Source organism: Vanacampus margaritifer, chromosome 12 (genome assembly GCF_051991255.1).
Source record: "Vanacampus margaritifer isolate UIUO_Vmar chromosome 12, RoL_Vmar_1.0, whole genome shotgun sequence".
Lineage (NCBI taxonomy): Eukaryota > Metazoa > Chordata > Actinopteri > Syngnathiformes > Syngnathidae > Vanacampus > Vanacampus margaritifer.
Window position 1 is genome coordinate 5,189,306 of NC_135443.1, and position 24,458 is coordinate 5,213,763.

General features: G+C 40.9%; 1 protein-coding gene across 5 annotated transcripts; it reads left to right on the plus strand.

Moving 5' to 3' along the window:
- Window positions 1-1,110: 1,110 nt before the first annotated feature.
- Window positions 1,111-24,451, plus strand: slka (STE20-like kinase a). Of its 5 annotated transcripts, none has more exons than XM_077581283.1 (20): window positions 1,111-1,683; window positions 5,860-6,024; window positions 8,248-8,296; window positions 8,706-8,855; window positions 9,836-9,908; window positions 10,587-10,781; window positions 11,262-11,343; window positions 11,489-11,620; window positions 11,687-12,721; window positions 13,078-13,208; window positions 13,481-13,604; window positions 15,078-15,257; window positions 16,214-16,306; window positions 18,694-18,765; window positions 20,225-20,354; window positions 20,447-20,571; window positions 21,558-21,752; window positions 22,030-22,155; window positions 22,284-22,397; window positions 23,376-24,451. In XM_077581283.1, exons 1-20 carry the CDS (start codon window positions 1,534-1,536, stop codon window positions 23,520-23,522), a joined length of 3,468 nt encoding a protein of 1,155 aa, XP_077437409.1. In that variant the 5' UTR covers window positions 1,111-1,533; the 3' UTR covers window positions 23,523-24,451. The 5 variants fall into 5 exon arrangements, with proteins under 5 accessions (XP_077437409.1, XP_077437410.1, XP_077437411.1 ...); XM_077581284.1 differs by having other exon boundaries at window positions 11,489-11,617; XM_077581285.1 differs by lacking the exon at window positions 18,694-18,765.
- The last annotated feature ends 7 nt before the right edge of the window (window positions 24,452-24,458 follow it).

Here is a 24,458-nt window from a genome sequence, read left to right on the forward strand (position 1 = left end):
CGGTCTCTTTGCGCTTTGCTCCAGCTGACCTGGCCCGAGTACAATACATTGAAGGAATTGAAATCACAAGGTACAAAAAAAATCACTCAGTTTAATGACTTTATTGACAACAATTACAAAACTACAGTACATGCAAATAGTTTTCAAAGATAAATAGAAATTAAACTGACAGCATGTGCTACGAAATGGTGGACAATTTGATAGGTTGTCGCATGGGGGCGCCACAGCACAATAAAGCACATTTTAGGGAACGCCACATTTTTAATGAAACAAAAAATGCATTCAGTTAATAAAATACAATTAGCCAAATAAACCATTTTACTTATTTACATTATCATTTATTAAATATATTATTTATTAGTGATTTCGTTATTTTTGTTGTACCTGCCTTTAGTGTAGAACTGACTTTTACTCAATGTGCAGCGCTTTGTGTGCAGCAATGGTTGTTTTAAAGTGCTATATAAATAAAATTGAGTTGAGCTGACAATTTGTGTAAAGTTGAATCAATAGGCAAGGCCCTACTGCAAACGTGTAAAATTATTCTTGTTTACACTTTTAAAATAACTGAAAAACAGTTAAATTGATTCATTTGTGAATAATAGTGATAATATGAAGCTAAAATGTATGGGTTAATTAATAAAGGTCCCTCTGAGGAAAACCACAACTACAATATGGCCCATACAAAAATAATTTTGACATCCTTGCCTAGGTTACTGGCTGCATATAGAAAGGTCACTCAAAACAGTTTTGGTATTATATGGTGGCTTTCGTTTCATATAGTTCTAACCACAGTTTTTTTTATGTACCCAGAAAAAAACTTTCTTCCTCTTTTTGGTGCTAAAGTCGAACGCGTGTTGAGTGTACTTCTACGGGTAGTACTAGTTAAGGGGGGCTACACAGGAAACCCCATACGGCTAATAAGCATTAAGTTAACAAATGTTAGCCTACTGTACAACGGAAACGTTTAACAAATAAAATAATCGTTCTCGGGAGACGTAGTTTAGCTTGAGCAACACAAGAAAAACATACAGAAGAAAAACGGCTGAGCTTTTATTGTGAAAGCTCGTGACGGAAATGCAAATTCAAACGTACGCTAACTTGACGCTAGCTCGCCAAGTTGAGTGTGCGGTCAGCTAGCTGAGGAAGAAGAGGAGGGCGCGGGGCGTCTCGCCTCGCCTTGGTGTGCCATTTCCGCGGTGACGTTCAATGAAGGCGCGTCGACACTTTCATGAGTATGCTCGTCACCGGCGTGGTGCTCTCCTTCAAGCCGTTTCAAACAAACAGCACCAAAGCCGAGGGGAGCCTTCGCGCAACGGCCAACTCCTCCTCCTCCTCCGCCTCCGTTACCTTCGCCTCGGGCTTCTCCTTCTCCCCATGACCGAGACGACTCGAGATGCCCGGGATTGGAAGTTGGATTTGACAGCACCGCCGCAGCTTAAATGACATTCGCCCGCTTTATAGCTTCTCCAGCTCCGCCACACCAGCGGAAATCATCAATAACATCGTAGTAACAACCCCTGTCCTCTTACAAAAATGTCCTTTTTCAATTTTCGCAAGATCTTCAAGCTAGGGCCCGACAGGAAGAAGAAGCAGTACGAGCACGTCCACCGAGACGTCAACCCCGAGGAGATTTGGGACATCATCGGGGAACTCGGCGATGGAGCCTTCGGGAAAGTCTACAAGGTATTTTGTACGCACACATTTTCAACACGTTGTTAGGTAACCGTCCTCCACGGAGACTCCATTGCGGTTCTGTTCTGACACACGCTGGTCAAGTGAGAACACGTGAAAATGACAGCAGCCATGATGACACACAAGCTGTGTAGCCCCGAAAAAATGTACTCAAGTAAGGCTGAGGTCACTCATTAATCGTATGACTCAAGTAAAAGTCATTTGTAGTCTTCCAAATAACTACTAGAGTACAAGCATGTACATTTTAAGTCAAAAAGTACTCAAGTACTGAGGTCTGATAAGTAACTTCTGACATGAAAATCAAATAGACATTAAGTCATGGTAAATTCAGGTGAATTAAGTTATTAGAAATATATAAGAGAATAAATAAGAAAAAAGTCTCACCAGGCAGAGATTACTGCAATGTGTTTTTGGAGTTCTTCTTGGCTGAAATGTTTACATTTTTCGGCAGGCAAAGATGACACTAGCACATGTCATAGCTGTTTTTTTGTTTCAGGCCAAAGCAATGGCAATATTGTTTTGACATCAACTGGTAGCATCTTTGTGCCAAGGAAACTATTTAGAGTGACTCAAGAGCTTCATTCAGACAATAGTCTTTTGACTCGTTCTACAAGTTTTCCTCCAATTAGACATTGTGATGCATTATGGGTGTAACGAAAAAATAATTTGGATGGGAAAATTGGTTTCAAAAGATGGCAATGCTTCAAATTGAACAGAACCGTTCTGCTTTAAAATATATCGAGATACGCATCAAATAATTTTTTTATGGGAAAGTTATATCTGCGAAGGAAATGCTTTGCAAACATTTACAGTACTGACAAGTTAATTTGTATATGTGTAAAATCACAACAAAAAACTCTGCATCATACATTCAGGGTGTAGTTGTGGCATTAAAGCTACACCCTGGAAAGCTCACCAGTCGAATGCAAGGCACATATAAAAAATTGACACACATTCCTACGCATGTTCAGCCATCAAATATTGTTAGAATTGATTATGCCATCGATTAGTCGAATAGTCATAATTTATTACAAAACAACAGAATGTTAGGTGCAAGTATTATTGTTGCCCTCATGAGGTCGTCATCCTCACGTTACACATTTTTACATTTGTGACTTTGAGTGTGTGTGGATTTTAGAAGTTAGGGCCTGGCCTGGTGAGTGATATGGGTGTCAGCAAATGAGCGTATAGAGTGACTTGTCAAATGAGCCCAGTTTGTGTGTTGAGTGAGTCATTGGCTGTCAGTTGTGGTTATAACAGCTTATTACATGTTTATATTGTAACCGTTTGTTCAGTAAAGTGAAAGTAAAATGGCAGCTGAGCAACCTTGACAACTCGTTTTGAACTAGCGTTGTTAAACTATATTGAATTAGCTAACATCCTCGTGTTGACGACCACTATATCATCAGCGAGAAGGCAACTTATCATTCATCTTTGATTATTTATTGCAGTATTGTAGTCTGATCTGGACGGCTTTCTCCCTTGTGCCCCTTTCGGCGCCAACGCATGAGTTCCTTCCTGGAACTCTCTTGATTAAATAATACTGCTAATTGTCCAGAAATGTCCATTTGCCAGTTTGCAGTTCCTTATTAGCTGAGTAAGTTGCCGCGATGAAAGCCAGGAGTCTGTCATGGGCTTTATACAAACTGAAGTTGATATATCTGCACCTGAAGACAGTTGGGACAGAATATCGATGCTGTGATGCATCGCTAGGATAAGAATCGCAGCGTAAGATCCAATAATAGTACTATCAAAATGTAATCGTTAATATATCGAAAAACTCTTTAACAACAGTACAATTGTATTGCCTGTTTTCTACATTATCCAACCGGCATTTCCACCTCACGTAGAGCACGTATCGAGCATGAAGGGCATTGAATTGGCATGCATTACACGCCACGGACAGCTCATGTCATTCACATCGGTGCAATTCACGTTGCGTGAAATATGAGAGACAAAAATTGACACTGACGTCAGGCCGTGCGGATGGAAAGAAACGGGGCGTGTATCAGGTTAGCGCTATGTAAACATAGGATCACTTGTTCCAACCCTAACAGTGCCTCGCTCCCTCCCTCCCTCTTTTTCCCTTTTACTCTGTGATGTTGGGTCTGAGTTCAGCGGGCCTTAAAACAAGTGCCCCTGCTACTGTTTTTCTAATTGATGAGACATTTTCCCATCAACGGACAAAATCTCAGCTCAAATGTGACGCCTGGCTAAAGTGACGGGGGGAAAAAACAGGACGATGGGAGGGAAAACCAGCGTGAGGAAGTGAGCCAACTTCTGTGAGAGTGGGTCAGATGATAAGCTTTGCTGACAATAGTTTGACGTGTTATTAACTCTGCGGGTCGTTCCTGCAGCAGCATTTGTCCCGGCCATGGCTGGATTTACACTGCGTGGTTCAAATGACGCAATTCGGATTTTTTTGCACTCTAAGTGGCACAATTCGGATGTGGGTCAAGGCAGCATAAATAGAACCAAACTCATGGAATCGGATATCTTTAGATCAGAGTAAGGCTTCATCCAAATGTGGGTAAAAATCCAATATGGATGGGATATTTGCCAATGCGAGCGATATAAATACAAACTTGGCATCATCTAAAAGTAAACTACAGCTAACGCACAGAGCTTTAAATTTGATGTAAATATTGTCAACTTAATTATGTAATTGTTACTTAAAGTCAATTTTCAGATAGGAGAGGACAGAACGCAGCCGACTCCCGGCCTATCGAAGCGGCTCCCCTCATTCTCCTTCAAATCAGGGTGGTAGGAAGAAGAAACTTAACTCGCTAGTATCCGTGCATGAGATTCTTGTGCGCAGCGTGTGCCTCTACCAAAATTGTGCCACCAGTTAGACCTGCTGTTTGCTGGTCTAAAATCTGGTCTACTTTGTGTCACCAAATTGGGCGCGGCAGCTCTCTTCAACGCAACAACCAAGCAAGGCGCAGCGCGGTCTACCAAATTCACAAACACACTAAACTAGACTTTCCCCATCATGAAATTGAAACATGGCCGTTTTTATACCAATTGCAACGGGCATCTGTCTTGTTTGTTGAATTTGTCCTTTTTGTTTTTTGTCTTGGTTTCCGAAAACATTAAGAATGACTTCATAGTACTCTGCTTTTAGGATAACAACGCGGTATGCTGCATCAGAGGCATGTAACCAAAAATTGGGAGCAAAAATGGAGGTTACCTTTATTAAAATCAATAAAGTGGAAGAGTCAGCTGCGGCCAACTCAATGTTATTTAACATTGTTTACTTTTGTGTTGTTACTGCCCAATTATTTATTGGTATTTCTGCTTATGTGTATTGTCTGATGTGTTCCGTCAGTGTAAATAAACACAGCCTTATCAGATACAGTACGTGGCGTGCCTCTTGAAACGTGCCTGGAAATGGGCCAGATCAGATATAGGCATTAAATCTGATTTGGGCACTTGGACCTGCAGTGTAAAATCCATTCACTGCCATTGACGGCTATAGACGTAAAAAAAAAATATTTTAACTATTTTTATTAGTTTAACATTTTTTCCACTTTTGTCAATTTCTTTTTTTTTTCTTTTTTTTTTTTTAAAGAAGAAAATATTATTAAAAATTAGGGGCGTTAGCCAATTACAATTTTTAATTGTAATTAATCGCATGACTTCAGTAGTTATTTTTATTTATTAAAAAAAGAGAAAAGATTAAAAAAAGAAAAAAGATTATTTAAAATTAGGGGCGTCAGGCGATTACAAATTGTAATCGTAATTAATCGCATGACTTCACTAGTTAACTCATGATTAATCACAAATTTTGTATCTGTTCTAAATGTACAATAAAACAAAATTTCTAGGTTTTCATACTCTTGTTAACAAAAGCGGGAAATAAACTAATAAGAATTTTTTAACGTCTATAGCCGTCAATGGCAGTGAATGAGTTAAGAAGTCTTTATGAAATCTCTTAATGGAGATGTCATCCTGATGGGAGATTGCTTGCAGCCTCATGCAATCTTTAATGCATAATTCATATTTATTGCTGTTATACAAATTAGCTTGATGTGGATTATTGTTGAGGATGTCCCGTCACAATAACCACTGTGTAGCCTAGCTAGAAATAATTGAAAATAAGTTGTTTTGTGACACTTAGTGGAAAACTACTAACTAATCTGACAATACTGGATTGTTTTCCTCCAGGCTCAGAATAAGCAGAACGGGACCCTCGCCGCCGCCAAAGTCATCGACACGAAGACAGAAGACGAACTGGAGGACTACATGGTGGAAATCGACATCCTGGCCTCCTGCGACCACCATCACATTGTCCAACTGCTGGACGCGTTCTATTTCGATGGGAAACTCTGGGTGGGTAACGTGTTGCCGTGTTGATTTGTAGCCGAGAAGACGCAGGAAGTAGAGACATGCCATTTCGGCCTCTCTTCCGCGTAGCAGTTGAATATCTCTAAAGTGCATTTTTTTCCACTTTCACCTACTTTTGGCAGTGAAAAATACTCCTGCTCTACAGTACCACTATATTGTAACAATAAACGCCTGCAGAGGAAGAAAAGGAACTCTGCGACCACAAAAAAAAAGTGAGAGCAGTATAAAAAACATGCCTGCCTTTGCTTTCCTGCACAGATCATTCTTTTTCCACAAAATGGTTGGGGGAGGTGCCGTTGCTGATCGCGTCTTTTTAAACCTTTAATGGAAACGCTAATCAGCGCAGCGCACTTTGAATCAGCCTATGGAAAAGCTTTATTATATCTGGTAGCCATCTTTATGAGCACTTAAATACCATCTGTTTAAATGGCAAAGGTCAAGTAATTTATTATCACACTTTCACCAACATGTTGATTATGATCTATGATCAAAACCGTTATTACGGTATACTAAAAACTACTAATGGAAACATCACCATTAGTAGTTAGTTTTGTTTGTAAAAAAAAAAAAAAAGGTTAAATGAGCACATAACTGAGTCTTTTTCTTTGGCTTTGTGTGAAAAGAAAATGACATTTTTGAAAACAAATTTTGCTTTGTTCAATGCGATTGGGTGCGATTTCTATCCACTGGGCTCCTTTCTTTTTTATGGAAAACAATGTGAAAATGGTTCTATTTCCGTTTCTTAGTGGTTATTAAACATGCTAGTTGCTTTAAAAAAATAAAAAAATAATAAGATACAGCTACTAGAGGAGTCAAAAGTGGGGATGCACTTTTAACTACGGATGCTGAAAAAAAAAATCTTAAGAAAAAAATTGTTCTGATAAACTCAGATTAATTGATAATTTATTGATCACTTAGATCTAATCAGGAATGTTAAAATATTCCAGAAAATATTGCCAGTCCAGGCTTTTTACGTTGATTATAGTTTGACAGAACTGGTTTGCGTTAGTTCCCATTTTTGTTAGACTTTGTACACAGTGTGCACTTTACTAAGCTTTGTTGCAATGAGTGCCGAGTAGACGGGAGTCCCTGTGCTGTTTTAGTCCAACCTCATTAAATCTCACGCTGTCCCGGGACAGGCCGAGAGGCCCCCCTCGGCAATTACGTCGTGGCACTTGGTGTCATGTGACCCGTCTCCGGCGCACGTGACGCATCCCACCGCTGAGATAATGGAGCGGTCTCAGGCGCCGGAGAAAGTGCCCGTAAATAATTCAGAGCTACACTGCATGTTGTCCCGACGGGCTTCGTCTTTAACCAGCGTGGTGAATGTGTAACCACATGCGTGTTGTTGTTGTACAAGTTATTATTACACAATATGTTTGGCGGGGAAATGCTGAGTTGGCGTTCATACAGGATGAAATTTGTGACGGTTAGGTTCTGCATTTAACCCATGTTAACACCTGTAAGTTTCAAAAGGAAGTAAGTTCCATGCAAATAATCGCGTTGAATGAGAACAAACACCTGGCTGTCTCTTTGTGTGCATCCCTGAATAGAGAACAGTGTTTGGTAGTAGCTTGTATTGATTTTTATCTATCACCTAATACCATGCAAGACTTTCATTAATGGACCGGCGAGAGCACGAAAGTCGAACTGGCTGTTGGTTGCATTTCATCATGTGCATGCTGTGAAATTTTAGTAGCATTCGTAGTAGATAATGTTCAGAGAAAGCCAGCTTTACGTTTTGTTTCATCAATGAAATCCTCTGTGCATCTGACATTTTTAATTAAAAAAAAAAAGATGAAGTCAGCAGCACGTACGTCCGGGCCTCTTGCCCAAAGTCAGCTGCCATCCAGCTCACCCTCAACAAAAATGCTAAGTGCTATTTGAATTGATGGACAGAAGATGAGGAATTCAATCAAATGGATGATGAAATATGTCAGATGTGAGGCATCGCATCGGTATGTTTCCGTGCAACGTTCAGAAGAACAGAGCTGCATTGAAATAATTCCGTGTCAGCGATGATGTAACGACTCTTCTAAAACGTCCGTTGACAATTCCCTCCAATTGATTGGCTCCTTGGAACAAGGTCTAATGGATGATGTCTTTCTTTTGAAAGGTCATTCTGTCCATCACATAATAAAGAGCTCATTTTAGAACGGCATCATTTTAAATGTGTCCCACAAGACGTTTTATTGTTCTCCTGTGCAGATCCTGATTGAGTTCTGTGCGGGTGGTGCAGTGGACGCCATCATGCTGGGTAAGTCCATCATTCATAAAGTTCAGTTCAACTCTTTCTAGTCCGTCCAGAATGCAGTGTGGTCCCCCCCCCCCTCTCTCTGGTTAAAGAGGCCATTTCATGCCAGTGTGTACTTAATTATTGTAGCTCCGGTTTCAAGGAGTGGTGCTATGCCAGTAGTTTCACCCTTTTATTTTGAAGCTTGAATAAAAGCATCTCGACTCTGAATGAGCTTTGTTTTGAATCAAACGTGTAGCCACTCAGACTAAACTTTTCCTCTCCTAAAAGCAAGTTTTGTTCTCCCGTTGCTGCGGGTTACCATCACAGCTGATGTTTGCTTACTTCGCGGCCAAACTGCACGTTGTGACATAACAACGCAATGTGGAAGAAAAAAAGTAACTCACCAACAATGGTCCACGTCCTTTCGCAGAACTGGAGAGGCCCCTGACCGAGCCTCAGATCCGTGTGGTGTGTAAGCAGACCCTGGAGGCTTTGGTCTACCTACACGAGAACAAGATCATCCACAGAGACTTGAAGGCTGGCAACATTCTCCTTTCCCTGGACGGAGAAGTGAAACTTGGTAATTTGAAATGTATTATAAAACCCAAAAATATATGTATGCTGTCAGTGGTTGGGACAAACGTGTCAACACAAATTTATAAACAACATTGGAAATGTTCCTTTGCATTGGGTGTGCGTGTGTCACAAATGGGAAGGATTATTCATCCTGGAAAGGATGGCGGCCTTTCCCGCAAAGCTCACGTCTTAAGATGCTCAGCAGAATACAGCGCAGAACAAAAGCAGATTAATTGTTGTCTTTTCCGCCTTGTGTCCTGGGTGGCCACTTAGAAGCCTCCTACTGAGCCACTTAAAGGCTTAAGGGGATAATTAGTTAAATCAATTTTGGGTCTCCCGTCAGCGCCGCGGCACCCAGCTGAGCCGTGCGATTTTGACAAGCGCACGCCGCAGCGCGCCGTGTTTACACAAGCGACTGACTCATTCCTCAAAGAGAATTTTTTGCTTGTGCCGCACAGAGGGATATTTACATTCAAAAGGTGGCAATAATTAGGGGTTGCATGACTAAAGATATTTTGAAGTCGACACTAATGTGATGAAAGTCGAGTCGGCGTCGACTACTCGCTGATGTTATTGATGTGAGTGGAGTAGTAAAGTCGACTAGTTTGCACAACTACACGATGTCAGATCGGTTGCATAATATTGCAAATGTATTCATGTTTTTCCTGTTGCACCCTCCCTTCATGAGTCACGCTGTGCCAAAACGGTGGAGTCTGGCGAGCAATAATTATCAAGCAGCTTCAAGAGACTTAATGATATATGTCTGCTTCCTCGCCATGTTTACATAGCACGTGCGAGGCGAGAAAAACTGTCGCGTCAAGTGACTACTAAAAAAGCTTTGCGCGTCCCTTGATCATTAACCGCTGCTGTGTTTAGGATTTCAAAAAGTGCCACTTGAGTTCACTGATAAACACAACGCTTTGCCATTGCGTCTTGGCTGAGTGAATGGAGAGAAGATTTATGTATTCTCGTCCTCTTTTTCAGCGGATTTTGGGGTTTCTGCTAAAAACACAAAGACGTTACAGAGAAGAGATTCTTTCATCGGAACGCCGTACTGGTGAGTCACTCAGCCTGTATACAAAAGGGTATTCAACCCGTTCTTTATTATTGTCGAAGCAGCTTGACAGCATGCTATCGCTAAAGTTGTTGGAAAATAAAGGATGAGGCAAAACACGTGAGTGTCGGATGACCTCAGATTTAAATACAGGCTGGCGTTAAATTCCCAGACACATGCCAAGTCATTTTCCTTACTAAAAGAATTTCCCTTGAAGGCTTAGAAAACTATTAAATAAATCCTCCAGTCCGAATGGTGCTTGCCTCACACAAATAGATGCCTCCATCTTCCTGTCAGAAATACAAGTGGTAGTAGCTATAGTCCTCTCATTTTATAGACGCCAGCATTCACACACAAGCTGTAGAGGTAAATGCTAACTATTGCTAACCAAAACAGCAGCTCCAAAGCATGTAAATAGTCTTAGATGTATTTAAGTGTGGCTTTCTATTGCATGCTGAAAATGAGAATTCAAAAACAATTTTTTTTTTTTTAAATATCTGCCATGTACATCTTTAACGCCAGATGTGATCACACCACACTGTTGTGTCCATATTATGCTCCCTAATCTCCTTTATTTGGTTTAAAGTAAACAACATTTCCACCCATTAATATAGCAGTAATATGTTTTAATATTGAATACAGTAATTGTAATTGCCAACCTACTCATTCGTCACTGTGTAGGATGGCGCCAGAAGTGGTGATGTGCGAGACGTCCAAGGACCGCCCGTACGACTACAAGGCGGACATCTGGTCCCTCGGGGTGACCCTGATTGAGCTGGCGCAGATCGAGCCGCCCAATCATGAGATGAATCCCATGAGAGTGCTGCTGAAAATAGCCAAATCTGAGCCACCCACCCTCATGCAACCCTCCCGCTGGTGAGATGACGTGCTTTCTATTTTTCAGCATTTTGTTTTTATTTTTGGGGATTTTTTTTCTGTGTTTTGGAATTATTTTATTTTTTTCAGTTTTTTGGAGAAAAAAATTTGCTACTCTGAATTTTTTTTTTTAATGAACCGTTCAGAAAAAAGGTGGCGAAAATACTCAGAAAAACTTAAATATTTAAAGAAAAATACAACAAAACTCCAAAAAGAAACTAAAATAATTACTCAAAAAGCAAATGTAAAAATAAATGACTTGAACAAAAAAGTTTTTTTCTTTTTCAAGTGAATGCAATACGCTTCCACAAGTTAACACTTACAACAAATGAGTGTTTTCAAATTATTCAACAAAATGTCATTTTACCAAACTAGTCCGTTAGCTTAATGCTAACATAATATAGAATGCCATAGATTGGCTAACAGAAATCAGCATTGGTGTTTTTATGTTAGCCTTATGCCCTCCAAACTGTATTGCAGGTCGCAAGAATTCAACGACTTCCTCCGCAGAGCACTTGATAAAAATGTGGACAACCGGTGGGGCCCATTGCAGCTTCTGCAGGTGGGCCGCCATGATCCGTTCACTGTTTAGAGCACGTCGTTTTCCCTGCACTTCAATTTAGCTGATACTGATGAGCGGATCCACTCACAAGTCAGCTAAACGGCTTTATAATTACATTTCTTGGTCTCTCCCTCCATCCTGGCAGCATCCATTTGTCGCCAGTGTCATAGACAGCAAACCTCTGCGAGAGCTCATCGCAGAAGCAAAGGCTGAAGTCACAGAGGAGATCGAGGACAGCAAAGAAGAGGAAGAGGAGGAAGAGGCCGATACGCCCGTGGTACTAACTACCAGTTTACATGGCTTGTGTCAGTGATCAATTTTAACATTTTGTGTTTCGGTTCAGGCCGCTCCCGGGCACAAGCGAGCACCGTCCGACGTGAGTATGGCGAGCTCCGAGGAAGACAAAGTTCCGTCTACTCCATCCGCATTGGAGTCCGTCACAGAAAAGACGGAGGCCGAGCCGTCTGAAGACGGGTCCAGTGATAAGCTCTCCGATGAAGGTCTTGGAACAAGCGAGCCCGACAAGACGGAAGAGGAGAAACTCAACGAGGTGCCCGAGACCGGTAATGAAGACACAGCCTGCAGGCTGATGGAGGAACCCGTCTCACCGGAGCCTACGGAGCCCAAGGACCAAGCTGATGAGATTCCTGCTGAGCTGACTGCTTCGGAGGAGCACGTTATAGATCAAGCGCAGACAGCGGAAGAAACGCAGACGCGGGAAGAAAAAATAAATGATTCACCACAAGTAGTAGAACTTGAAAAAGAGCTTGAGGAGGTGACCAAAGAAGATGAGTCAGATCAGCAGATTATCGAATGTGTAGAATCAGACGAGACACCTGAGGATGCACGTGCCAAACCAGAGTCTGTATCAGAGATAGATGTGAAACAAGTGAGCAAGCCAGACGACATGCTTCAGCATGAACTGGCCGACACGGCCATAAGCACTCATCTCATTATTGAAGGCGGAGGTGACATCGCAGCACATATCGTGGGAGACGCAGGCACAAATTTGAGTAAGGGTGAGTCTATTGTAAAAAATCCTGAGGAGAACATTTCTGAGTTGCCTGATCAGGACGCGGAGACCATAAATGAGATCGTACCTTCAAATGGAATGCGCGATGACTCTATCAACACATCTGCGGGACTCCCGGCCAAAGGTGACGACGAAGCGACGCTGGCAGAAGAGAGCACTACCCATAGTGAAGCCGACTCGGAGGCAAAGACGGATCAGGGAAGTCCTGCCGTGAGCCGGCAGGATGTGGAGAAGGACTCGGACTCCGGAAGCAGCTCGGCCGCCGACAACAGCAGCATGGACCTCAATCTGTCCATCTCCAGCTTCTTATCCAAAAGCAAAGATGGAGGCTCAGTGTCTGTGCAGGTAGGTTCATCTTTTCGTTTTTTTCTTTTTACAACACTTATCAAATATCATCGCTTAATAATTATCCATCCATCCATTTTCTAGACTGTTTATCCTGTTCAGAATCAGGGGGAAGCTGGTGACTATTCCAGCTGTCTTAGGGCAACAGAAGAACAGATCAGAAGTCAATTTCAACACTCACGCTCACCTATTGTCAATTTAGTCTTCATAGCCTAAATGAGAAAATGAATGCCAAGCACAGGCAGAACAAAAATCATAGAAAAAGCCCCGAGCAGAGATTCATACTCGCAACCTCCTCTTGCTGTGAGGCAGCACCGGGCTGCTACGTAACAACATAAACTTGCTTTGCTTCGTAGGACGCAAAACACCAGAAGAAGACGCTGAAAAAGACGCGCAAGTTCATGGTGGACGGCGTGGAGGTCAGCGTGACGACGTCAAAGATCGTGACTGACAACGATGCCAAGAATGAGGAAATGAGGTTCCTGAGGTGCGTGCCTGCCTCTAATCACCGCCGCTATTCTGCCGGTCCTAAATTAGGAACGTGACCTATTTAGCATGTATGCTTAGAAATAGTTCACACAATCTATATGGGTTTATGCAACTTTTTTGGGGGGTGGGGGGGGAACTACATGCATGACAGTGAATGAATGAAATGTACCGTAGATTAGCTTTCTGTTGTTGGTAGAGATAGAAAAATAGTTTTAGCGAGTTGACTTTGCAGCCCCCTGACGACATCGCCGCATGCTGTGGTTTCCTCAGGCGGCAGGAGCTGCGAGAGCTGCGCCTGCTGCAGAAAGAGGAGCAGAGAGCTCAGCAGGAGCTCAGCAACAAGCTGCAGCAGCAGAGAGAGCAGATATTGCGGCGTTTTGAACAGGAAACGACAGTGAGTCACTTCCACCACAACTGTTTTTTTTTTCTTGAGCGCAGCCAACCTCTGCCCAAGTGAGACATTTTGTTTCGTAGTTGACATAAATCTAATGGAGAGACGAGTTTTGTCACAACAGGCTTTTAGGTCTATACAGTAAAATCTTAAAGGATATTGGAAAACTTCCTGTTTATATTTGCAATATAATTTTTTCCATAGCAATAGTGGTCAAACTCGGCATCGGAAAATTGGGTTAATTAACATTCTTTACTGTCATACAAGTGTAAAAAATAAGTTCACCAATATCGAAAACATTATTTACCGCAAAAGAATAAATGTGCCTCACCTGCAGAGTACATTTGATTGTATTATTTTCAAGTCAGTGTTGAGTCAGAGCAAAGACCACTTCCGGAACTGCACTTGTGACAAGGTTGCAATAAGTTCCATTTCCTGTTCTGTGGCTATCGTCGTTTCTCTTTGCCATCAATGGAAGATACCGCCAAAAAAAAAAGCCTAGGAAAAATATGCACAGTATTTACTTCCTATAAGAATTACATTATCTTTTATTTTAAGAATGTAACAAAGTCTTTGTATGGAGCGGAATGGATTTATCACATTGCAATTGATTTGATATATCATTGAGCGAAATCCTCTTAAGTCCCAAATATTTTCTTCCTTGGTAACAAAAAAAATTGAGAAGCACTGGGTTAGATATGAGTTAGCCTGTTTTGTTGAAATGGATAGCTCTAATGTTTTGGTGCCGCAGGAAGCAGTGAGCCACAAGGTAAGGGCACGTAGATTAATTTTTGCCTACGACACCGCTTAGTCAGCTAACTATCTTTTTCATTTCTAAAATTTCGTTTCTAATTAAACTCATTCAATCCCAAAAACGTAGTTATACGTTTTTTATGTGTGTGTGTGTTTTAAATGCTAGAGCATACAGAAGGCTTTGATGCAGCTGACATGAAGAGGTGGCTCAAAGCAATAGTATTTTTTTTTTTATACAATAAACGGCCGGAAGGTGGCAGCAGAGTATAAGAGATCAGCCAGGGCTATGTTGCAACAAGCTCCCAGTGTTACCACCAAGGATGCGAATATCGATGAAACTTAGCTATATTCTAATGCAAATTTCTGCAAAACAAAAACAGACACAAATATACTTTTTTTCCTAAAGAAAGAAGAGACTCTAATCTTTCTTTTGGTAGGTGTTTTTATAGCAATAGAACAGAATATTCTATGGGCCTTGCAAAATCAGTGAAAATCCAGTAAAACAGCCGGGAGCAAAGGGTGTTGCTTCAGTGAGAATAATACCATAGTCGTAAAGTAAATGTATTAAATTAGCGATTGAATGTGACGTTGGGATGGTATGTTGGTGCGCAGCGGTATAATATAGCAACATACAGTATAGTATATTTGACTTGGTCACAGAATGAATAGTCAAAGTAGCATGTAGTACGTCTTATTTGGTCATCATCTTGCGCATGTGTTCAGACAAAGAAGCGTCAGTACGACCAGGAAGTTGAGGGCCTGGAGAAGAAGCAGAAGCAGACCATCGAGCGCCTGGAGCAGGATCACACCAGCCGGCTGCGGGACGAAGCCAAACGCATTAAAGGGGATCAGGACAAAGAGCTGTCCAAGTTCCAGAACATGCTGAAGAACAAGAAGAAGGAGGTACGTGTGCTGACTCACCGCCGGCCGGTGGTGGTCGCATGTGGCAAACTTGGAATGGTGCATGCATGCGTGGTGGCTTCTTATCTTGGCTAAGTCATTTCAAGCCTACTATGGGAGCGCTGCGCCATGACGACGGCATATTGGTGTCTTGCTCTTAGCCGCTGCATGTTTTTGTATCCATTATTCATCCGCCTCCAGTTGCAAGTTCAATCCGGGTAGCGCTAAAGCATATCAGGGCGCTTTGTGAGGCGTGCAAGTCGTCTTCACCCTCTTCTTCATCATCTTTATCAGCGCTGTCTTGCTTTCCGCTGTTTTATTATGCTGTGTTAGCCACTTGGCATTGTGCTTTGCGTTGCCATGGCGATCATGCTATTTGCCGTGTCCTTATTGCGGTTGTTTGCTTCTGCTTGCAGCAACAATATAATGTAGACTATTATGCCTTACAAAACAGTGTTGACTTTGTATTTTTTGTTTTTGTCATCTTTGAACTGTACTATATTGACCTAACCATGTGTTTGGAATGAGTGTGTGAGGTGGCGTTGGTCATTGGATGGGTGATTTTTGTGACACTTTTTCCTCTCTGGTGGTGGCGGGACCGCTTGGAAAACGAAGACGCTGACATGGGCTCATCTTGAATCCATTCTTTTAATATTCAATCAGCATTGTGAGCTTCTGTCTTGATGATTCCAGCTTAGTCGCTTGGCTTTTTTGTTTGATTTTAGAAGAGGCAAAAGACACTTCTGGCTGACTCAGACAATTGCAAAGTATCCAACTTATGACTAATTAATCTGCAACATTCCGTAACCAGTCGAGATGGGTGAGGTGAAATGCGGTGGCGGAATGCGCTCTAAATCCTCTCTGCATGTCTTTTTAATCGCGGCCTTCTTAGATTTTTTTTTCCGTCTTATTTTCTTCAAATCAACAAGCAGTCTCTGCACCAATACAATACTTTCTAGGCCAAACAGGAAGTCGGGCAGTCACCTAAACACATGCGAAAACAGCTCATGAAGCGCTTAAAGGAGGACCTAACGCTTCTTAAGACCGCTGAGGTAAAACACAAACTTGTACTGACGTCTTCTCTCCTCAACACCTTTCATACTTCTACTCCTGACTTCTTCATATAAAACAAACTCTAGACTCACTCCAACTTCACTGTCGGAATTCTGTTTCTTGCATTTAAGTGACTTGATTAGGCAGTATTGAGACGCTTAATTAAGGTCAGTTATTTAGTTCATTATGTCAGTACTATATCAAAAAACAGGAAGATGGTGTAATACAGTGGCCCCGCAAATAACAATTCTAAATATTTAAATTAAAAATTAAAAACTGTTGAAAAAATGGGAATAACCCTCTAATAAGTTACGAAAAGCTAATGATGGCTCCCCGTAAAAGAAAAAAAAAGAAGTAAAAATAAGATCAAATACAATACTCACCCTTTGGAGGCACTCAAGTCAACTTTATGCATCACACATTACATGTTTAACAAGAAGTGAATTGCTATTTACTGTAATAATGAAAATAAAAAAAGGTCAAATTTGTACTCACCCTTAACTTTGATCATGTTCCTTTCTGGTTTGATGGTTATCATCGCACTTGTCCTCTTTGGCATTACTGGGACAATGATGCAAAAAGCAAAATCCACCCGTTATCCATCTTATGTCATGTAGGACGTGAGTGATTGAGTGATGGCGGACCCAAACGCAGGAGAATGAGGCAGTGAAACAGGAATCAAGTACAATGCGTGGTACTTTAATGAAACATAGGGAAAAAGGTGAGCAGACAACTATGACTTGATGGGACGTGACTGGACTGGTCGCCATGACTGGACAGGACGTGACTAGACTGGTCTCCATGACTGGAACGAGCGTGACGTGACCCGATTTGACTTGACTTGACTTGCTGCAGAGTGGCTATGACTTGGCTGGGGCTGTGCCTTGGCTGTGGTTGTGACAATGGCTACTTGGCTGTGACGAAGACGACTTGGCTGTGACGAAGACGACTTGGCTGTGACGAAGACGACTTGGCTGTGACAAAGACGACTTGGCTGTGACGAGGGCTACTTGGCTGTGACGAGGGCTACTTGGCTGTGACGAAGACGACTTGGCTGTGACGAAGACGACTTGGCTGCGGCGAAGACGACTTGGCTGCGACGAAGACGACTTGGCTGCGACGAAGACGACTTGGCTGCGACGAAGACGACTTGGCTGCGACGAAGACGACTTGGCTGCGACGAAGACGACTTGGCTGCGACGAGGGCTACTTGGCTGCGACGAAGACGACTTGGCTGCGACGAAGACGACTTGGCTGCGACGAAGACGACTTAAGTCGGCTGCGACGAAGACGACTTAAGTCGGCTGCGACGAAGACGACTTAAGTCGGCTGCGACGAAAACGACTTGGCTGTGAAGAAGACGGCTTGGCTGCGACGAAGACGGCTTGGCTGCGACGAAGACGACTTGGCTGCGACAAAGACGACTTGGCTGTGACGAAGACGACTTGGCTGTGACGAAGACGACTTGGCTGTGGCGAAGACTTGACACACGAACTTTCACACATTGTAGACAATGCACCCACACACAGACTGCACAAACACAACAGACTAAATACACGCAACACTAATGGGAAATGTGAGACACACACAGGTGGACGTGGTTAGACATGACGAGACAAGGGAAGAAACCAGCAACACATGACAAAAACACCATCTACAAACATAACAACAAGAACACCCATAACAAACAAAAACCCAAGCCCCAAAGAGCCGAAACATGACATCTCAGGGAGGGCGGCCATTTTGCCCTTTGTTGTCGATTGAAAATGACATTACGGCTTACGAACGCCACACGACCAAACTCATGGTGAGGTGTGATTGGTCGTTGCCTGAGCCCTGAGCAACTGTGATGTCATTTTCAGTCCACAGCGAATGGCACTACAAAACAAAATGGCCACCCCTTGAGATTTTGGCCCTAATTTGTTGTAATTATAAAATGTAGAAGACCTCGCAGTTTAATAATCCAGCATTGATGGCCATTGAGAATCAATGACGCGACTGATTCCCTTTTAGAAGCGAAAGCACAATCCAACAATGGATGACGAAATAACCCTCAGTCGACTGGAAGCATGCATTTTGTTAACAAAACTGCTCTTTTTTTTTTTTTTTGCAAGCTGGATGCAAATCTTGAGAGCTTCTGTAAAAGCATGACAAAACAAGCAGAGCATCAATAAATAATATGGACTAACTAACATTGATTCACAACTGTGATGCGTGCCGCTAATTCAACGATATTCCCAAAGTGGGATGAGGCTAGCCCGTTCTACCATGAGTGTGTGTGTGTGTGTGTGTTTGTTTCTGTGTGTGTGTGTTGGTGTGCGCGCGTGTGAGATGGTCATCCTGTTCCTGACGAGGGCGAGTGTGCGCCGTGTGCTCTCCTCCGCAGGCGGTCGCCCAGGTTATGATACAGTCTTTTCAGTTGTCCTCATGCGCACTCTTCAATGCTCAGATGCAGGATGTAAGTCCCCCCCCCCCCTCCCCCACCCACACTCCTCCACAACTTTCTCTCTTTCTTACCAGCCCATACATAGATGTGTGTAAAGTGACAGCGCAGTCAAGTCACGTGCAAGCATGGGCTCGCTCTGGTGTGTTTGGAGTGATGTCATCGCTGTGTTTTTGTGCAGTGGTTCGTTCCTTGCTCTCCTCCACCAGTCTGTCTTGGTATTTACATTGGGACACAAGATGGCCAAGCGGGCCGCTTATATCCATGTTTGTCTATGTCATGATGACCGATGTTGCATTTTAGGTACAGTGGTTTAACGAGGAGGTTTTCAAATTGGGGTTAATGAGACTCGTGTCTGGTGATTGTAAAAACGTATTGGCATCTATTGCGATTTTCAATATCAGTCGAAATATAAAATCACGATTATTATTTTTCTATAATACCCAGTCCTTCCTTTAATGTATTACAACTGCCAATTGAGTACAAAATGACGTATTGTAGCCACTATTTGAGGAAATAAGGTTGCTTTTAGCATTCTTGGCAATTGATTATTTTTCATGTGACTTATGAATCACATTTTTAGAACCCTCAACATGCCTGAAAAGTAGGACTGGGTTAAAAGATAATAATAATAAAATAATCGTTATCGAATCAATTTTCCTTTTCGAGCCCAATATCAATTCATAAAACCATGCATCGATTATTTAAATATCTTTTTTTTTTCACCATAAATTCTTAATATACTTTTTTTTCTGATGAAAAAAGAGACTAATCTTTATTTTGGTAGATTCCTTGTTTTTATAGCAATATAACACAACATTCTGTTTTGTTTGCAAACAAAATGAGTCAAAATCCTGCAAGCAAAATGAGTCAAAATCCAGTAAAACAGCCGGGAGCGAAAGGGGTTGCTTCAGTGAAAATGACTGGGAGTGAATGAGTCAATGGTTGTAGGTTGTTTATATGCATTGAGGTTAATGTTACCTGTAATTTTTTAACTATATTACATTGTCACTGCTGTAATGTAAAAAAAGAAACAATATTGTGCTTTTTTTTTTTTTTGATAGAACAATATGGAATTTTAGACAAAATGGACGCCAGCCTAACACAGTTCTGATTAAAAATATGACATAAAATAACTTTTTTTCCATTCTTGCATGCATGGTTTCATGTTGAAGTGTTTCCTAGTAATAAATGACGTGAGTGCAAGCAAATGATGTGCAGTGCGGTTGTCGATGTCGTCTTACATGATGTGAACGTTTCTCCTCCATCGTGGCTCATGCGTGCCCTTTTGAGTGTCTCCTCTCGATGATGTCACATCTCCTGCCCTGTACTGTGGATAGAATCCGATGACATCATTCACTTGACAGCCGATGCGTCTTTTTCTCTTTCAACTCTCACCTGTCTCTCCTCGGCTCCACTTTTTTTTTTCTCTCTCTCTCTCTCTCACCATCGCTCCCATTTTGTGGCCCCTCAGGAGCAGGAGTTCCTCCAGAAGCAGCAGCAGGAGCTGGACGGGGAGCTGAAGAAGATCATCCAGCACCATAAAGTGGAGATCGCCACCATGGAGAGGGATTGCCTCAACCACAAGCAGCAGCTGATGAGAGGTGGCTTGTTACGCCACCTTTAAAGCAGGGTTTGCCCAAATAGGCCGCAGAAAAAAATGTGTGTGTGTGTGTGTGTGTGTGTGTGTGTGTAGCGCGGGAGGCAGCCATGTGGGAGCTGGAGGAGCGCCAACTGCAGGAGAAGCACCAGCAGCTCAAGCAGCAGCTCAAGGACCAGTACTTCCTACAACGGCACCAGCTGCTCAAGAGGCACGAGAAAGTAAGCACAGCAGTTATTATTAGTTTGATTTTGTTTTATTGTATTATAGTATAAATAAAATAAATAAATAAAAAATATATAGCTTACATTTATGTTATATAATTATTATTTGTTATAGTTTAGTTTTATTATTAGTTATTACTGAATGAGTTAGCCAAAATAAATAAATACAATATAATATAGATTATATTAATATTATATTTATTTGGTATAGTTTAGTTTTATTAGTTACTGAATGAGTTAACAAATATATATATTTTTTTTAATGTGGAACACATTATCATATTTTTTTATTTGTTATAGTTTAGTTTTATTAGTTATTACTGAATGAGTTGACAAATAAAAATAAATAAATAAAATATAATATAGATTATATTAATATTATATATTTATTTATTGTTCTAGTGTGTATGTATGTGTGTATATATATATATATATATATATAGTTTTATTATTAGTTATTACTGAATGAGTCAAATAAAAATAAAGAAAATATAATTAGTTATTACTGAATGAGTTAACAAATAAAAAATAAAGAAAATCTAATTTATATTAATAATATATATGTATTATTTGTTATAGTTTAATTTTATTATTAGTTATTACTGAATGAGTTAACAAATAAAAATAAATAAATAAAATATAGATTATATTTATGTATAGTTATTTATTATTTGTTATAGTTTAATTTTATTATTAGTTATTACTGAATAAGTTAACAAATAAATCTAGATTATATTAATTATTTATTATAGGTTAGTTTTATTATTACTGAATGCGTTAACAAATAAAAATAAATAAATAAAATATAGATTATATTAGTACATTTTTATTTGTTTATTTGTTATAGTTTAGTTTTATTATTCATTATTACTGAATGAGATAACAAATAAAAAATAAAAAAATAATATTTCCAACCCTTTGTTCAAAAACTTTATTTGAAATGGACGGTGCAGAAAATGTCCAAAATGTTTTTCTTACTGTAGGAGATGGAACAAATGCAGCGCTACAACCAGCGTCTGGTGGAGGAGATGAAGAACAAGCAGAACCAGGAGCGGGTGCGCCTGCCCAAGATCCAGCGCAGCGACGGCAAGACTCGCATGGCCATGTTCAAGAAGAGCCTCCGTATCGCCGCCTCGGCCGTCATCACGCCCGAACAGGAGAGAGACCGCATCAAGCAGGTACATCACTTACGGCGGCTTAGTTGCAACAGTCTTCTTTGCGTTTTATCATCCATTATATACAATTGCATGTATTCTGCTGCCCCCTGGTGGCCACCAGAAAGAGCACCATGAATTTAAGCAAAAAGCAGCACAAAAACTGTTAAAAAAAAAATTTTACACTATAATTGTATTATATATGCAAGTTGTGTGTTTGTTTGTTTTTTACTCACCACATATGAAGTGCACTATAAAATGGCAAACTGGTCACTGGTCATCCATCTTGTGTGCTGTCCAGTTTGCTTTTCAAGAAGAGAAGCGACAGAAGAACGAGCGACTCCACCAGCACCAGAAACACGAGAACCAGATGAGAGATCTTCAGCTGCAATGCGACTCCAATATCCGAGAGCTGCAACAGATGCAGGTGAGCAGTGTAGTGGTTCACCTAGCTGACATCCCGTTCAAAATCAACCTGCGGTCAACGTTCAGTGCCGGTAAAACGGGCGACACGTTCGCCACTGATTTAATACATGGCCTCTATTTTCTTCCCAGAATGAGAAATGTCACCTCCTGATCGAGCACGAGACCCAAAAGTTGAAGGAGCTGGATGAGGAGCACAGTCAGGAGATCAAGGAGTGGAGAGAGAACCTGAGGCCCAGGAAGAAGGTTTGTTGCTCGTCCTTATTGCCGGCATTCGATCCAGACACTTGGGAAGCTAAATAGAGAGCAGAGAAAAACATTTTCCCAGTTATGCTTCATGCATTTCATCTTATTAAAACACACTTTGCATCTAAGCACCGAAATATTCAACAAATGAAAATACAATAGCTTAATGCTAACATGTGAAGGGAAACGCCACAGACAGGCTAATGAGAATTAGCATAAATGTTACACTTTGAACCACAAGAGAATGAAACATGAATATATTTAAACATCAAAATGTTCAACCAACTGTATCATTTTGTGTATTATTATATTAGCATTCAAGCTAATGACACCATTTTATATTTAAACCAAGCAGTCTTTTTTTTTTTTTTTTTTTTTTTTTTACTTATGTAGTCCGCTAGCTTAACTCATTGACTCCCAGCCATTTTCACTGCAGCGACCGGCTGTTTTACTGGATTTTGCAAGGTCCACAGAATATTCTCTTTGCTGTAAAAACATGAAACCTACCTCTCTTCTTTCATCAGGAATAAAAAGTATATTTCTATCTGTTTCTGTTTTGCAGCAGTTAGCATAAGAATATAGCTGAGTTTCATCATTATTCACAGATCTGTTTAAAACTGTGGGGAAAACAGCTTTATGCAACGTGGCCCTGTTTGATCTCTTATACTGTGCTGCCACCTGCTGGCCATTTGTGTAATAACTACCACTTCGTCAACCATTCTTTGCCGTTTGAGAGGCTGCATCAAAGCCTTCTGTATGCTCTAGCATTAAAAAAAAAAGATAACGTATAAATACGTCTTTGGGACACTAAAAACATTTAAGAGTTAATGCTAATATAATGTGAAACACTATAGATGGGCTAACAGAAATTAGCATTGATGCTGTGATCATTTTTAACAGCACAACCATAAATTAGAACTTGCCTGTATTCTTTTTCAATGTCCTGACGCTCTTCTTGCCCTGTGCTGCCCCCTGCAGGCACTAGAGGAGGAGTTCACGCGGAGGCTGCAGGAACAGGAAGTCTTCTTCAAGATGAGCGGCGAGTCGGAATGCCTTAACCCCACCACCCAGAGCCGCGTGTCCAAGTTTTACCCCATCCCGCACGTGCACAGCTCCGGATCGTAGCCGAAAAACCGCGACGTTATTGCGCTTAGTTGGGAGGATACTGTTTTTGATTTTTTTTTTTTTTTTTTAAAGCATGTTCTAATTTGAAAAGGTCGTACAGGTTGTATATGAGTGCCTCCTAATTTGTTTTTCAGTTGCATTTTTGTTTATTACAGCCACTCGCTCCCTCCCACCAATGAATGTCTTTCTCAATATCACTGAACAAATGATTTCATTTCGTGCTTGCACCCTGCGATGATTCTCCTCCATTCATTTCGACACGTGGGGGACGACTACTTCCTGGAGCCCCACTATAGAGTGGACGCCGTCAAATGCATATCGAAGGAATGTAAAACTTGCTGTCAATTTTGCACTGTTTATTTTTTTTGTTGCCACATTAGCTGAAAGAATATGCAGTACAAATCATTGGGATTTTATCACATGATTTATTATTTTATGACCACTGTCTGTTGTCTAATCATGTTTTTTTTTTTTGCTATACACTGATGCTGTAATTCAGGGGTGGGAAAATAAAAAAATAAAAAGCCCTCAATAAACAAACCCACATTGCTCATAATATAAAATAATCATTTGTTAAGCTTATTTTTTCATAAATGTATCAAAGCCCTCGGAGGACTCGATCATTTTTTGTTGAATGAAATTGCTGGAATAACAATCATCATCTGCAAAACGGCCTAAACTTGATTAATTTACACCGCACTGCTCGACTTCCCATGCTAGTAACAAATGCTGGATTTTTATTTGGGTTGTTTTACACCAAACATAGATATTGATATATTTTTTAAGAATTTTAACGCGCTGCATTTTAATTGTAATGTCTTTCTCCACCTCAATGAAAAAAAAAAAGTATATATGCAGTTCTATTGTCAGATCAAATGTATTGCAAAAGTCAGGACATATTTGTTGTAAATAAAAATATTCATGTTTTATTTGTGT